Genomic DNA, 16,836 nt, shown 5'->3' with positions numbered 1-16,836 from the left:
TACTGCTTCATGACAACTATGTTACTCACCTTCTGTTTTCTTTTTCCTTAATTTAGGCACGCAAACTTCTCTTCAGCTGGCAAAGCTATTACTGTACTGTTCCGAATTGTCACAGGCGAAGACTGGAACAAGATTATGCATGACTGTATGGTAAGTATCTCTTTGTCACTCACAATGCCTTAGCTTAGAATCATTTGAAGCTCTTTGGCTATGCAACATCGGCGATAGCCTCCTCATTAGCATCAAAGCTTTGTGTACAAAACACATATCCTGGCCTTTTAGTCCATAAAATTTCTGTCTTTTATGTTACAGTGTGTGGACATACAGGAAGAGTATCCAGTGAACTATCATGGTTCCATTCAATAAATATGCATTATGTAGGCATTGTTCTTCCTCTTCCGCCTTTAACCTCTGGCAGTCAAGTACAAACAGGGGAATTCTGCTTCTTTAGTTCAATTTATTCAACAGATATTCACCAATCCCTTGGCTTATACTGAGCCACACATGGGGTGCCAGGTCTTTAGTGATGCCAAGGCACTCTCAAGGAGTCTGAAGCTCTGACCTATACTCTCTCTTCTCTAAGCTAATTCTCATCATCCTTCAGGTACCACTTTAAACATCAGTTCCTTCAGGAATCCTGCCTTATGTTAAGACTGCAAATTATATGTTTTTACAACACATATTTATATTTCTCTCTTTTTTTTTTGCATGTTTCACAACTATAGTGGGTTATTGACTTAATTAGTTTATTTCACCTCCTTCAGATCAATGTTATACAAAAAAAAAATTTCTGCAATAATGGCCATCTGCACTGTCCAATTCAGTAGCCACTACCCACATGTGGTTATTGAGCATTTGAAATGTGACCAGTTAAAATAAGGGATAGAATTTTAAATCATATTTCATTGTATTAATGTTAATGAGCATAAATTTAAACAGCCTCAGGTAGTTCGTGGTTACCGTGTTGGACTGCGCAGCTCTAGACTGTCAGCAACATGAAGAAGGCTCAGGGTCTTTGTCTTGCTTACCAGTCTGTCCCTAATACTGAGCAGAAACCTAGCACACAGTAGGAACTCAAGAACTTTATGCATGAATTGGACACATCAAATGTGATACTAGGCAGAATTAAATAAACTCCAAATAAAGAAGAAGTAGAATGCCATGGAAATATGGAAAAGAGAGCTAGTCTCTGGCTGAAAGACATCAGGAGGTTTCTCAGAGGTACTGGCATTTTATTGAGCCATAAATGTCCCAACATCCCCTAATGGTGCTGGAATAAGGATCACTGGCTTCTCTTTACACAATTTGAATGTGAAATTGTTGTGTATTACAAATCCTCCTCAAAGCTTACCCCATCACTTACTGTTTGACATTCTGCAGTTTGATCACAATGACCAATTATCATTTGGGGCTAGTGCAGGTGGCAGACCAAGCATCTCTTAGAGCAAACCGGTTCATTTTCATTAGGCTTTGAAAATGTCACTGAACTTGGGATTCTACAAGACAAAAAGCATGGCATAAGTGAAATATTCTCTTTACTTTTGCCACAGATGATGTATCTAACATATACAGCTTCAGAGATTACTTTGAAGTTAATTATTATATTTTACATGGGTCAGGACTATTTTCATTAACTACAGTCAGTTAACAAAAATGTGTATTCTTCTCTGCTGTCATTCTTTCCTCTCTCTCCCTCCCACTGCCCCGCAGGTCCAGCCACCCTTTTGTACTCCAGATGAATTTACATACTGGGCAACTGACTGTGGGAATTATGCTGGGGCACTTATGTATTTCTGTTCATTTTATGTCATCATTGCCTACATCATGCTGAATTTACTTGTAGGTAAGTGATGTTCACTGCATATTTTTTTTAAACCTCAGGTACTTAGATAATTAAGTATAATTTTCAAGTAATTATCCTGGATTGCTTGGGGTGGATGTTTCATGGCATTAATTATAAATTGTTGCCTCTCCATTCAGAAGCTGAAAAGACTTTTGAAAGGCATGTAAATGACAGTTGATTGCAATTTCAAGAGTTGTCCTATTTATTATGATTATTAATCTCAACAGAGCTCTCATGGATCGAGATGAACAAATATCGAGAGTTGGGGGGTTGCCTTTATAGCCTCGAAATGTCACATTTATGTTTTCGAAAGATACATGTTGTTCGCCCAGCTGTGAGGCCACCCAGAACTCAATTTGACCTTTAAAAACTGCCCTGGAACTCTCCACTACCAGAGAAAGCCAGCTGGCATGACTGTTGATATACACAGAATGTGTGTTTATGCTCATGACCCTCATGTTTTGGAAAGCCAGGAGCTAGAGAAATAGCTTAATCTAAGTGTAAAACATGCCAACTTGGAAGCCATACTAAAAGCACTTGGCTTATCATGTAGCTGATACAATTCATTATTTATAATAGATGTTTTACATTTTCTAAAAAAAAAAAAATTACAGATAAGAGTAATTGTCTAAATTCACCATTTTTTTTTCTTTTCTTTTTCTTTTAGCCATAATTGTGGAGAATTTCTCCCTGTTTTATTCCACCGAGGAGGACCAGCTTTTAAGTTACAATGATCTTCGCCACTTTCAGATCATATGGAATATGGTGGATGATAAACGAGAGGTAGGCGAGTGAATTGCCATTTCACGCCCCACTCCAAAGAGACTTACTACCCTATCTCAGACATGGTTTTGTTATTGGCATGGACATATATTGAATTTTGAAGGGCTATTGGTGAATTGCAGAAGGCTGTCATCGACAATCCAGCAGAATATGCTGGGAGAGGAGAGGGACAGAATAGATCCCTCTCATGTCCTTTCCAACTAAGAAAGTCCTCTTCTCCTGGCAGTCAGATATTGGCAAAAAAGGAAACCAAGGGAGCTCTGAAGAAACCAGCCCTGGGCTTGGGGCAAGAGAAGGGATGAATTTCAAATGATCAAAGTAACAATAGAGTACTGATTCATGATCACTTCAACCTAAAAGAGCAATCCTGAGTACAAGTGCAAACGAGTTATTTAAGTGATTTATTAAAGTGACTCCTTTTAATTATTTTGGACTTAGTAGTAGTCGGTTTTTAACAATAAGGCTTACCCAAGACTTACTAGAATTAGTCAACGCAACAGCAGCTTCCTGCTCCTCCTCCTCTTTCCCATCTTCATCCAGCAAACACACAGGCATTGTTCTAGGCACTGGAGATATACCAATGAGCAAGATGGACAGGTCTTGCTGAAACCAGTTTGGCTCAGTGGATAGAGAGTCGGCTTGCGGACTGAAAGGTCCCAGGTTCGATTCTGTTCAAGGGCATATACCTTGGTTGCAGGCACATCCCCAGTAGGGGATGTGTGAGAGGCAACTGGTCGATGATTCTCTCTCATTGATGTTTCTAACTCTCTATCCCTCTCTCTTCCTCTCCATAAAAATATCAATAAAATATATATATATTTTAAAAAGATGGATAGGTTTACTATTAACATAGGAGACAAAATGAAATCATTATAATTTCAAATCATTATAATTTCAAAAAGCTACAAACACTTTGAAGAAGGTAATAAGGTAGAGAGCAGTTAAGAGTCAGGAGCAGACAACTTTAGCAGAAATGGTCATGAAGGCCTGTCTATTTGAGCCAAATATCTGAAAAAGGAGGAGAGATCAGCCATGGGAAGTTCTTGGGGATGATCTGAAAATTGTTTCAGGAAGAGTTGACTGAAGGCATGAAGACTAAGGGGCCAGAACAGGCTGAGTAAACGTGGCATCCTGGTCTGGAACTGGGGCCCGCACAACCAGGCATGGCTTTCTCCACCCCCTTTGCTTGTTCTTTCTTTGTCCCCACACTTCATCCAGGCACCAGTGTTGGGGATTTTCTTCCAGGACAGTGACTGGCATGTATAGGGGTCTGAGCCCATTGATCTCTATGACTGCTGTCCACAGGAACATGCCTTCCTCTGACATACACATGCAAGGTGGCACCACCACTCACATGTTAAGATACTAGTAACTAACAGGAACTCATGGCCCATCAATGTCCCTGCCTCTCACCCAATATCTGATTTTAAGACACAGCCAGGCTGGCACTGTAGGTTCTGTTGCCTGGAAGAGAGTGATACATAAAAGATTTTCAAAATCTGGAGCCGCTCTGAGCAGGAAGAGGGCAGGGAACCTAGTTCTCTTGTATGTAATTGTTCTAATAATGGATGAGAACTGATAAGAAGTGATCATTTTATGAAGAACAACTTAAAATAAATATTCACAAGTTCCTAGTATCTGAACTAGGTGGGAAGAGGATCAGGTACATGTGTATGTTTCATTTCTTCTGCTAAAGCATTACTAAGCCACTCAGCACTTAGAGGAGACTGGGGCGGAGGCTGAGTCAGTGGCTCAGGTAAGAAAAGAAAAGTCTATGGTCTCGGTCCCCAGTAGGGGGCGTGCAAGAGACAGCAAGTCAATGACTCTCTCTCATCATTGATGTTTCTCTCCTTTCCTCTCTGAATTCAATAAAAATGTATATTTAGAAAGGAAGGAAGGAAGGAAAGAAGGAAGGAAGGAAGGAAGAAAGGGAGGAAGGGAGGGAGGGAGGGAGGGAGGGAGGGAGGGAGGGAGGGAGGGAGCGAGGGAGGGAGGGAGCGAGGAAGGGAAAGAAAGACCTAGTAAAGCTAGTGTCTGTTCAGGCCAGGCAGAGGGAGAGCGTCCCTTCCTCCTTGGTTGCAAACGCTGAGTGGTTGTGAAACCTCACAGAATTAGAGGTACACCTTCAGAAACTCTGTGTGCTCAGGACTTTCTTCATTTTTTGGTCATTTTAAAATATTTTTCAAACATCTTTATTGCCTTTTAGAGAGAGAGGGAGAGAAAAAAATATATAAATGTAAAAGGAAAACATGGATCAGCTGCCTCCTGTATGACCCCCACCAGGGATCAAGCCCACAACCCGGACATGTGCCCTGGCGGGGAATGGAACTGGCAACTTTTTGATGCCCAGGAGGATACCCAGCCAACTGAGCCACACCAGCCAGGGCTGTTTATTTTTTAAATTACAGCGGACATAGAATATTACATTAGTTCCAGGTGTCCAACATAGTGATTACTACACATGTATACACCTTGGGAAGTGCTCAGCTTTTATCTCCCAGCCAGCCTCAACCACTTCCTTGCCACCGGTGCTTAATTTGCCATCTTTTGAGAAATGGCTCCAGGTGTTTCGGGGTGAAAACAGAACCCCGGAGACTCCCTGGGGCCTGAGGATGATTCACACGCGAGTTGCTGTGCTCCGCTACCAGGGGGTGATCCCGACCTTCCGCGTGAAGTTCCTGCTGCGGCTGCTGCGGGGGCGGCTGGAGGTGGACCTGGACAAGGACAAGCTTCTGTTCAAGCACATGTGCTACGAGATGGAGAGGCTGCACAACGGCGGTGATGTCACCTTCCACGACGTCTTAAGGTGAGGGATGTGGGGTAGAGGGTGCATGGGGGAAGAGGGAGGGCTGTGAGAGGGGTCGTAGCTGGGTGCCCCAGAGCTGGACAGAGTCCAGATGAAGCCGTGACCACCAAAGGCCTGGTGAAATGCAATTAGCAAGAAAGTTCTGAACCTGAAAGGCCACATCTGCTGTGGTTAGAAGACTCCAGGTGGTCTTTCTCGCTGAACATTACTGGTCGTGTTCAGGTGAGCGCCTGGGTTGGGGGGTGGCCTGAAGGTCCAGAAGTGCCCCTTCCAGAATGGAGCTCCTGAAGGGAGGACACAGAGGGACCTCCGGAGCATGGGCCCCCTCTTCCTATTTCATGGAAGGAGCTGGCCCAGAAGAGATGAGTGACTTGCTGACAGTTACTCAGCCCCTGAGGCCAACCTGGAGCTAAAATGCAGATCTTCCCACTTGTGGGTGGGGCAGGAATTTGCCTGGGCTGCTCTGCCATGGGTGCCCCAGGCAGGTTAACAAACCACGTTTTCCAGATCGTATGGTGTGGTGAGGAAGGACCCAGACAGGACAAGAGTACCCTGCGGCCACAGCGGCTTCTCTGTTTGTTTGCTGTGATTGCCATAATAGAGCACATACACTGAGTGGTTCGAACGACACACCTACTGTCTTCACAGCTATGACTGATATCTTAAAATATTCGGAATGCACACCAGTACTTCTAAGTTATTCTAAGTTATAGTAGTCATTTGACCTCAGTTAAATGTTATTATTTGATACACTAATAGAGAAGCACTTATGTTATTATATCAATCCTTTCAAAGAAAATAATTTGAGAACTCTATTTTTTAAAATATAATTTTTATTGATTTCAGAGAGAAAGGGAGAGAGAGAAAAACATCCATGATGAGAGAGAACTACTGATGGGCTGCCTCCTACATGCCCCTACTGGGGATTGAGCCTGTAACCCCTGGCATGTGTCTTTGACCGAAATCAAACCTGGGACCCTTTGATGCACAGGCCGGTGCTCTATCCACTGAACAAAATGAGCTAGGGCCTGAGAACTCTATTTTTATACAATTGGTTTCCTTTGAAATAATGTGTATATGATTGTATGCATCTAAAATGAATAACAAAGGATGACAACTCTTTCAGAATGTCAGTCTTTTCTTCTAGTGACAAATATTTTTAGGCTGAAAATGAGGCATCTCGTCATACCACTGTCGTTAATATTGTATTCGGCCTCTTTGGAGCACAGGGATACGTCTGATAAAATGAACCCAGGCAAAGTCCATGGAAGCATCATTGGCCTCTCCCTCCCTTCTAGCCCAGTGTATGGTGAAAACACTTCAGCAATGATGAGCTTCTTGATGAGGCAGGGGAGAAAGAGAGCGCAAATGCACTTCTTCCCTCCGTGGTGGGAAAAGACTTAGCAAAGAAGAGATCACTGTCCATGTGCTGCATGAGCAAGGGCCTCTCCAGTGACACCATGCTGTGATTTGGGCTAGGGAACTGGGGTCCCACCCACACCAGGCAGGGATGGAACAGTAACTGAGATCCTGCAGCCATACCACGGAGTGCCAAGCTGCCAGAAGGGGCTGCATCCTCCTTTGGCTGTGGACTCCTCAGCCTGAACACATGAGTTGCCTTATTGCCCAGGAGCCCCCATGCAACACATTAGCTTGTTGGTTTCATTTGCCGCCGTCTGGGTCTATTGTACCAAGGACGGGAGGGGAGTGAATGTTACACTCTGGTTTTGCAACCATCAACATTAATGAGGAAGGTCCAGGGGGACAGATGAGAGAAATGGAGAGGGAAATGGGAGGGGGGATGGGAATGCATAATCTGAAGCCAACCATATTAACCACCACCAATTGGAGCTGAATGTGAATAGACAGAGCAGTTATCCTTCTACAGGGAAAGTTCCAGCATTTTAAGCAGCCAATTATTCAGGCATAGCCTGGATCTTTGGTTTTACAAAAACTTACTGTTATAATCACCTCACGAATATCAACCTATTTCATCACTTAACAAAGTAGGTACCATGACTATGCCCATTTTACAGAGGAGCAAAAAGAGGCAGTGAAGTGACATAACTAGCCTAAGCCGTCCAGTTAGCCAGGGTAGCATCAGAATGCTCCACTGGTAGGACTGACTGATGACCTCTCTAGATCTTGAGATCTAAATCCCAGGTAAATCAAGAACTGCAATTGCTGTTGAATTTCCCCAATAGCATGCTCTCCTACCGGTCGGTTGACATCCGGAAGAGTCTGCAGTTGGAGGAGCTGCTTGCAAGGGAGCAGCTGGAGTACACCATCGAGGAGGAAGTGGCCAAGCAGACCATCCGCATGTGGCTGAAGAAGTGCTTAAAGCGCATCAGAGCCGTGAGTGAGCCAGAAGCATCTGGGATTTTATTTCCTCCTCCAGAGCTTCCTGAACAAGGGGATTAGATCCCTCTGTGATTAGCCTTATATCCCTCCAACTTGGTCAACTTCTTCCACTTACCATGGTCAGATGATGATTCAAACCTTAACTCTCGTCCGAATCCAGTGATACCCTCTTGAGCAGAGTCCATAAGAAGTTTCCATTAAGTCACATTTTTATAATAGAGTGTGACTGTTTCAGAAGCAGTTCATGGATGTTAGAGTATTCATGCTGTCCACTTATTAATCTCAGCTGTTTTAAACTGCCATCAATCTCTACATATTGACTGGCAACTACTTTTAATTTGTTCCTAAAAATCCCCAACATATTGGTGATAATTCTTTGTGATCTTTAATTAAAGACCACCTCTCCTGGGAGAGCAGCAATCTGTTTGCTGCTTCCTGACCTTTAAGCCTATGAGATCTTCTATCTCTTAAATCCATGAACATGAGCATTAACTGTGTTTGTATGCACTGTATTTACCATGGGCATTTCTAGTAGGTAATTAATTTTATGAATGCTTTTGACTTATGCTTTACACGTGGGAGGAAATCAAATTAATCACTAACCATTTCTACATAACAGGTTTTTTTTTTTAATTCTGTCTCTCAGAACAACATCCACTGAAAACCAACACCCCAATCTTCTATAGGCAGGCACCTGTCACAGCTGGCCCATCAAGGCTCTACTAAATCCAGGGATTATAGAATCTGTGATCCAAAGCAGGGCTCCAGAAGTGCAGGCCCACCACCAGGCTGCCCTGGTCCCAATGTGTGATAAGACAGATCAGTTCACTGGACTGGCCCATTCCAGTCCAGAACCAAGACAAAAATGAGGGTTTCACTTTTGCACCCAAGACTCTCTGCTCCTACTTCTTCGAGGAAAGGAGTGACCCACATAGGCTTAGCAAGCATAGAATAAAATACAAAGGGGGAAGAAACACACCACCAATAACATTAGTGATTTAAGAATTCTATCTATCTATCTATCTATCTATCTATCTATCTATCTATATAATCTATATATATAAAAGGCTAATATGCAAAGTGTTCCCCAGGAGTTCAACCAGGAGACTGGGAGTTTTATCTCTCACTATGACTGTGCGCTGACCACCGGGGGGGGGGGGGGGGGGGGGTGCAGGATGACAGAAAGTCCAGGCTATCAGCTGGCAGCCGGGGAAGGGAGGCCCCAGCTGGCAGCCAGAAGGTCCCCATCAGCCCTGATCCCTGGCCAGGCCTGGGGACCCTACCTATGCATGAATTTCATGCACCTGGCCTCTAGTTTTAAATAAAACACAAGCTAGTACCAGTGAACATTACTCCCAATTGTCATGCAAATGAAAATGGAAGGGCTAAGCAATTCTAAGTCTCTAAGCCTTTCTTTATGGGAGTCTGATCAGGGAAATTAGTTAATGACCCTTGAAAGTTCCAAAATTAGTTGAAAGTTCCCAAAAGGTTACCAAGCTACAGGGTCTTTGGAGCAGAGAGAAGGAAATATGACTGCTGGGGCAGAAGGACGGTGGGCTGATTTTTCCTTTCCTGCAAAAACAATCATATTTCCATAGAAACAGCAGCAGTCATGCAGCATCATCCACAGCCTGAGAGAGAGCCAGCAGCAGGAGCTGAACCGGTTTCGAGACAGGCTGAATCCCCCCAGTATTGAGACCACCCAACCCAGTGAAGACATGAATGCCAACAGTCAAGATAATAATATGCAACCTGAGGTACGAGTATGAGAAGTCTTTCATTCAAGGATATTCTGTGCATATATAAAATAAAAGATAAACTGGTGCTGTTCACAGCCATTTCAAATAAGGTGACAATATATCTAATAGGAAGTTTTTACATTAACAAACATCAACAATCAGCCCTCGCCAGTTTGGCTCAGTGGATAGAGTGTTGGCCTGTGAACTGAAAGATCCCAGATTTGATTCTGGTCAAGGGAACACACCTCGGACTCAGCCTCCTCCCTGGCCCAGGCTTGTGCATACCCTCTCTCTTCCATTCTCTCTACAAATCAGTAGAAAAATATCCTCAGGTGAGGATTTAAAAACAACAACAATTGGAATAGGGTGATCCAAGATTATATTTGTGTCTTTGTGGTTCCTGACCTAGTTGAAGTTATTTGAAAAGATTCTGATTTTTATGAATACTAAAATAGTGTTAATGCCCTGTATTTTAAAATACTATTGATATCTCCCCACCCCCTCTCTCTTCCTCCCTTCCTCCCTCTCTCTTCTTCTCTCTTTCTCCGTCTGCCTAAGAGTTAATATCACCTCTGTAAGGGTTTAAGTCTGGCAATATCACATGATTTAGGACAGGGGTGAAGAATGGCCTGGCCCATGGGCCATATAAGGCCTGATAACCTGATAAATCATTTGGTTTGGCCCTGCCAAGGCATTAGGGTGAGTTAATTAAATGTTTGACCAAATATAGCAGGTTAATTTTTAAGTTGATAATTTTGTATGGCCCTCAAATGATGTTATAAATATCCAAATGGCCCTTGGCAGAAAACAGTTCCCCACTCCTGATTTAGGAGAACAGGATTTGCCTGAAGCTCTACCTTACATGTTTTCTCCTACTAAGTCATAGAAACTTGCAATAAAATCAGTGAAAAGGTTTGACATTGACCTTCATCCTCCTTAAATTGAGGAGTTGTTCTTCCTCAGCTGGGCATGAGAAGAGCATATGGAGTTTGGGGACGATTAACTTGAAGGCCTCCTATTTACTAGGGCACAGCATATTTTCATTTCCAAACTCAATCTACATGTCCATAAAAGTACCACAGAGGCCCCAGTGTCCTGGAGAGCCCTGTGCTGGGAGACAGCTGGCAGAGGCCCTGCCCTTTGTGAGGATGCAGTTATGGACTGGGTGGAGTTGATCCGGCATTCTGAGAGCTCCCCTCCCCCACCCCCAGGAACATCAGACTTCCAATTGCACAGTGACACAGCCAGGAGCCAGCGATAAACACCGAAGCCTGAGGCTTCATGGCCCAGTGGGATGCTCCAAGGAGCCCTCTTGTTCATAGCCCAGATTTGAGTGGATTTCGTGTTGTTGGCTCCCAGCCTATAGGAATCATCTGCCATGAATTACAAGCACTTGTTTAGGAGACAGTCAACAAAGAGAGATATGGAGATTTCTACAATGGCCCTGCCACCTGTGTGCCCTGAGGAGGGCTGGCAGTGCCTTGGGTGCAGGCCTGAGATTAGGTCCGGATAGTCAGATGGGGCTGATGAGTCAGGGAAAGTGATGATTTGTTGAGTTCTCTGGTGTTAGGTTAAAAGAGCCAAAAAACCCAAGAGGTACCCAAAATGTCAAAAGGGGATATTGAAACAACGTGAATGCTAATGCGCTGATAGGAAAGGGGAAGGTGAGGGTCAACCAGAGGGTGGGTAAAATGTGTGGAGAGTCTCAGCATTTCTCTTTGACTGTAGTCTTTTATTGAATTGACTGGGGTACAGGTTTCAAGTGTACAACTCAAACATCATCTGCACACTGTATCATGTGTTCATCACCCCAAGCGAAGTCTCTTTCCGACCCCATTTTCCCCCCTTTGCCCACCTCCTCTTACCCCCCATTCCTTTTCCCCTTCCCTCTGGCTATCACCACACTGTTGTCTGTGATATATCTATATATCAATATCTATATATATCTACATATCTATATTTATATCTATTGGGGGTATATCTATATCTATATATAGATAGATTGATATCTTTTTTTTTTTTTGCCCAATCCCATCACCTTCTTTCATCCAGTCCCTCAAATCCCTGACAGCTGTCAGTCTGTCCCCTGTATCTATGCCTCTGTTCCAGTTTTGTTCCTCAGTTTATTTTTCATTAAATTCTGCATATAAGTGAGAGACTTTAGACTTCATTGATATAAGATTTGATCTCCTCCAGGACCCATCCCAGATCTGTGGAGAATTTTCTTTCTGAAGCCCTAGGCATTGATTGACCTTCAGGTTGGCAAGAGCATGCTTCCTCCAAGCCAGGGAGTGCTGGCTGTCCCCCTACCCCCTTCCTTCCTGGAATGCCGCCATCCTTGCTTTAGTAAAAGTTTACCAAGCATGGAGGGAATGTGGATGTGGGGGTGAAGGTATCTTGAGGGGAGTCAAAGAAAAGCTACCTGAAGAGGCCTCCTTTCCTCACAGTGGGCAGTGGTGACCCTCACTTTCCTTGACTCTTTTTTTTACTCATTTTCACTTTTCCTTTCCCCATTGTGGAAATTATGGGTCCATATTGTTTCTCCCACTTACTTACTGTCATTTTCTTTCTTTCTTTTTTCACTTATAGTTTACATTCATTACAATTCTGTATTAGTTTCAACTGTAAAGCATAGTGGTTAGAAACCATGTACTTTACAGAGTGGTCCTCCCCTCCCTGACCCCCATACATAGTTATTGATTATATTGTTGACTATATTCTTTATGCTGTACTTTATATCCCCAAGACTGTTTTGTAACTACCAACTTGTACTTCTTAATCCCTTCACCTTTTTCACCCAGTGCCCCCTCTTTACTTCCCCTCTGGCAACCATCAATCTGTTCTCTGTATTTCTGAGTCTGTTTCAATTTTGTTTGTTTATTTTGTTCTTCATATTCCATATACAAGTAAAATCATATAGGATTTGTCTTATTTCCTGTAGCATAATACCCTGTAGTCTATTGCAAAAGGTTCAACTTCACTCTTTTTGTCATATGAAGATGAAGGCAGAGAAGATGAGAGCACAGGGTTAAGAAAATCGCTATTCTCTTCTTCCCCCTGCAGATGAGCAGCCAGCAGCAGCTTCTGAGCCCCACCCTATCCGACAGAGGGGGAAGTCGGCAAGATGCAGGGGATGGAGGGAAACCCCAAAGGAAGTTTGGGCAGTGGCGTCTGCCCTCAGGTATGTGTACCGAGTCCTTTCTCCATTGATTGAAGCATTTTAAGTTGATGACAATCTGTGTGTTTAGGATCTTAGGTTTCAAAATAAGGGTCTGCATCTGAAGTTATTTATAGACATGAAAAATATATCTCCTTATCAAAGATATTTCCCTCAAAATAACTCCTCTAAACAGCACTGTATTGGCCCTCGTTTTCAGTTACTATGGTTGAGAAAGCAATACTTATTATTAACAAAGTGAGATTTCATAGCCAAGATCATTTTTAAAAAGACGATTTCCAAGGACTTCCTATATGTGTGTATTTAAGGCATTCTCAAGCATAGGCAAAAATTTTTTTAACCTAAGAGCAAGTGAGTAGATTTGGTCATTTAAGAAAATGCTACAGTTCTCAAAGAGGGAACAACAAAACTGACATAGCATGATACAATATAATATATGATATATGATATATGATGTATTATATATTAGTGCTATACTACTTACTGTGTGCCAGTCAGTATTATACATGCATTTTCCCTCACTTAATCCTCGCAATCCTATTCTTTCTCACACTCAGTGAGATAATTTTTTTCCTAGAAGAACATGGGTTTTGGGAAAGCCAGGACAGTCCCATTACGAGCACTCAGCAGTGGAGGAGGAGCAATGATCTGCTCAGCTCACTGTCCCCCATATGTGGTTTTCTGTTTAAATCATTGAATCCATGATAAAATAGGGGCTTCCTAATGCTCCCTAATTGTTCTCCTTCTTCAATCCAATCCAATGAGGAGGTGGATAACGTTGCAAACTCTTCTGTAGCATGTCTGTTCCACAAAGCAGAAGGCAGTGTAGCTTAAGTTTTGAGACTAAAAGTTGTTCAGTGGATCTTAACATCAGAAGGAAAGTATCTGTTTTCACATCTGGGAGTTTATTTTGTAAGGATCAGAGAGAAGATAGCTTCCACCTGGGAAAACAAAGCTAGGAGTGATGGGAAATGAGATTGAGTAGGGGATGGGCCAGGCCATGAAAAGCTGTGACAGGCTGAGTAGTTTCAGCTTCATCCTGTAGCTGTTAGGAGCCAGTACAGGTTCCTGTGCAAGACATAGTACTTGGAATTAGTGCTTCAGGGAGAATAGAGAGTGAGTCTGGAGGCAACATTAGGAGCCAGAGGATGATACCGTAAAACCTGGGCATGAGGTGACAACATGGCCAAAGTTGGCGGCAGTGGTCCAGACCCTGGAGCAACAAGTAGGAGAGATGACCTAGGAGAAGTACAGTCCTTGATGTTCACTGAAAAGTATAAAAGAAAGGATGTCGTCAAAAGTGCCTCTAACGGCCCACGCTGAAGTGGCCCGGTGATAACTAAAGAGACAGCTATTGGGACATGCTGAGTGTGAAGAGGCAAAGGGCAAGAGAAGGCATTTTAAGGGGATACCAACTTTGCACCAGGTGCCATGCTATGCATATTCTTCTTTTTCTCCCTCCCCCATTTCCATCTTACTTTTTATTTAAAAGCATATATTTAAAGTGTATAAAGTGATGTTTTAATTAACAGACACATTGTGAAAAGATTGCTGCAGTCAACATATATGCATCAGCTCATTACTCACCTTTTTTGGTTGTGGTGAGAATACTTAAGATCTATTCTCCCAGCAGATTTCAAGTATACAGAACAGTCTTATTAACTGTGGTCACCATGCTGCACATCAGATCTCCAGAATTATTCATTTTACAGCTTCGTACTGGAGGGGGAAGTCCCTCATCCCAGCCTGCCCCCTCTGACAATCCGGAAGCCCTCAAGTGGGAGGCATGCTGGTGATCAGGGGAAGGCTATACCAGCAGTGCAAGCCTCGGCAGGCCCTGGTTTCCTGAACCTCAGGCGGCCCTGGGTGGCTGGGGGGCTAAGGAAGGGTCCAGCCATACTGTGCACCTGCCACCCCTCTGGCAGGGCTGAAAGAACTGGGGGACTCTGGTGGGGCTGAGGGGACTGGGCGTTGCCATCTTGTGGCTACGGGAGCCGCAGTCTTTGTCACGGTGTGATGGTCAGTTTGCATATTCCCTCTTTATTAGATAGGATACTAATGAGCACGGACTCACAAATATTTCTATGACACTTACATTTGCCCAAATTGGAGCTTTTTAGTTTAGTTTAGTTTAGTTTAGTTTAGTTTTTGTAATTATCTCAAAGTGCAAGAGGCAAGCAGCATTTTTTTTTTCATATGGCATTATTAGTTGTCCATGAACATAATTTTAAAGTCCATTATGAACATAAAGAATCCAGTGCTGAAAAGGTTCCAAACTCAACATCTTTTCATACTCAAAAAGATAGGACTTGTTCATCAAAAGCATTACTAGGAGGTGGGAATGTCATGGTTTTTCAGGAATGACACAGTAAAACACCATTTTGCTCACAGGACTCTGGTTAATTCCACAGCACCAAAGCCAATAAGCCACTCGGTGTCTTCAGTCAACTTACGGTTTGGAGGGCGGACAACCATGAAGTCTGTAGTGTGTAAAATGAACCCCATGACGGACACAGCTTCCTGCGGTTCTGAGGTTAAGAAGTGGTGGACCCGGCAGCTGACCGTGGAGAGCGACGAGAGTGGAGATGACCTTCTGGATATTTAGGTGGGAATCAATGCAGATGGCAGTCTAATGGTGAAAAGTACTTTCTAGTATTTTCCTCCATTGTCCAGTCAGCAATCCATAATTGATGCATAATTGAATTCCAATTTGTCCTGCGTAAGAAGGCATAAAAACTGGTCTGTCAGAATTGTGCAAATGGTGGGTTATTACCATGTGTTTGAGACAGTTTGCAAAATGGCAGTATTAGAAAATATTAGAAATTATACCAATACGAGATGTAGATTGTTCAAAAATTCTATATATTCTGTCTCTGTAAACTAAGGTATATATTCATATGTGCTCTTATATATTGTTACCACCCCTTAAAGTGTGCTAAGTCCAAAGTGGTTCATATATATAGTACAGGAGCTATAGCTTTAGTTTATTTTTTCCCACTTCCTCTAGAAATATTTCTCTTGGGGGAATTTATTATTTATAATTGATCTGAAAAGGTCAGCACTGAGCTCATGCCAAAGTGCTAATAATTTTACAAATTACAGATTTTGAATTTTAAAAAGTATATTCTTTTTCTTGTGTTATTTTTTGAAAATATACACAAGATGTTTAGAGGTCAGAAAAAAGTCAATTTCTGTCCTCAGTCACTCCAATGAAATTTTTGCCTCTTCTCAGAGAATTGTATGTGCAGGTACCAGACAAAGAAATTGACACATGTTGCTAAATGACTTAAAACAAACCTTACAGAAGTCACTTGAGAGACATAGTTACAGAAAGAGGTTGAATTCCTTAAAAAGTATTTGAATAATTGAGTTTAGAAAAAAAGAGTAAAACAATTCAGCTTATTTTTAAAAATCTTTGCATGTGTGATGCCATCATTGGCTTTACGTTTTACCCAAAATATGTTCATTGTGCCATAAGCCAGCAATGACATTATGAGTTGATCACTAAATTCGGGGGGCTGTTTCTCTGTTTTCCGTGTCCATCACGGAAAATGACAGGTTCCTGAGTGGAGGAGTTGGGGATTAAGAAATTAAAGAAAGAAGAAATAAACATGGAGGCAGGAATAGATTCATCAAGCTGGGCTCTAGGAGGGCACCACCTCTCTGATGGAGAGGCTGCAAAGGCGACCCCCCAAGCCACACAGCAGGTTTACTTATAGGGTCAAAAGAGCTTATTTGCATTCTTAACTAGGCTCTAGCATTACTGGATTTACATATCTAGACCCGCCCCTGCTAACACCTGGACAAAGGTACTCTGCCAGTGCTTCCATCTCAGCTAACAATTTAAAGAATGTCCATGTGCCTTCTCGGGCGGCCCTCTACAGCAACACACCATCGCCGTCTTTAATTCCATATGACTCCCCTGCTACCAGACTCTCCTATGGAAATAATGATACTCTGCAAAATCTTCTCTAAAGTCACAGTTTATTCCACAGCCCAACTGTATTTGTGTTCTGTGGGAAAATTAAAATGCAAAGTGATTACTGTTGGCCCACTTAGGCTGAGTCAACCAACTAGATCTGAGTTTAGGCTTTGACTACATTATTCTTTATTGAAGATTTGCTGT

At 42.8% G+C, this 16,836-nt stretch overlaps 1 protein-coding gene across 4 annotated transcripts in view; it reads left to right on the top strand.

Moving 5' to 3' along the window:
* NALCN (sodium leak channel, non-selective) overlaps nucleotides 1–16,211 on the top strand; it is a 264,733-nt gene extending 248,522 nt beyond the window's left edge. For all 4 annotated transcript variants that reach the window (XM_045588772.1, XM_036457498.2, XM_036457492.2 and 1 more), the window contains 8 exons: nucleotides 57–150; nucleotides 1,711–1,843; nucleotides 2,511–2,626; nucleotides 5,275–5,432; nucleotides 7,637–7,787; nucleotides 9,392–9,550; nucleotides 12,596–12,713; nucleotides 15,122–16,211. In XM_045588772.1, coding sequence (XP_045444728.1) covers nucleotides 57–150; nucleotides 1,711–1,843; nucleotides 2,511–2,626; nucleotides 5,275–5,432; nucleotides 7,637–7,787; nucleotides 9,392–9,550; nucleotides 12,596–12,713; nucleotides 15,122–15,315 — 1,123 coding nt within the window. In that variant the 3' untranslated portion in view covers nucleotides 15,316–16,211. The remainder of the gene's footprint in view (nucleotides 1–56; nucleotides 151–1,710; nucleotides 1,844–2,510; nucleotides 2,627–5,274; nucleotides 5,433–7,636; nucleotides 7,788–9,391; nucleotides 9,551–12,595; nucleotides 12,714–15,121) is intronic.
* The last annotated feature ends 625 nt before the right edge of the window (nucleotides 16,212–16,836 follow it).

This window comes from Pipistrellus kuhlii, unplaced genomic scaffold, assembly GCF_014108245.1.
Source record: "Pipistrellus kuhlii isolate mPipKuh1 unplaced genomic scaffold, mPipKuh1.p scaffold_m20_p_3, whole genome shotgun sequence".
Classification (NCBI taxonomy): Eukaryota; Metazoa; Chordata; class Mammalia; order Chiroptera; family Vespertilionidae; genus Pipistrellus; species Pipistrellus kuhlii.
Note: the sequence above shows the minus strand (reverse complement) of the source record. Positions and strands in the feature narration are given on the sequence as shown.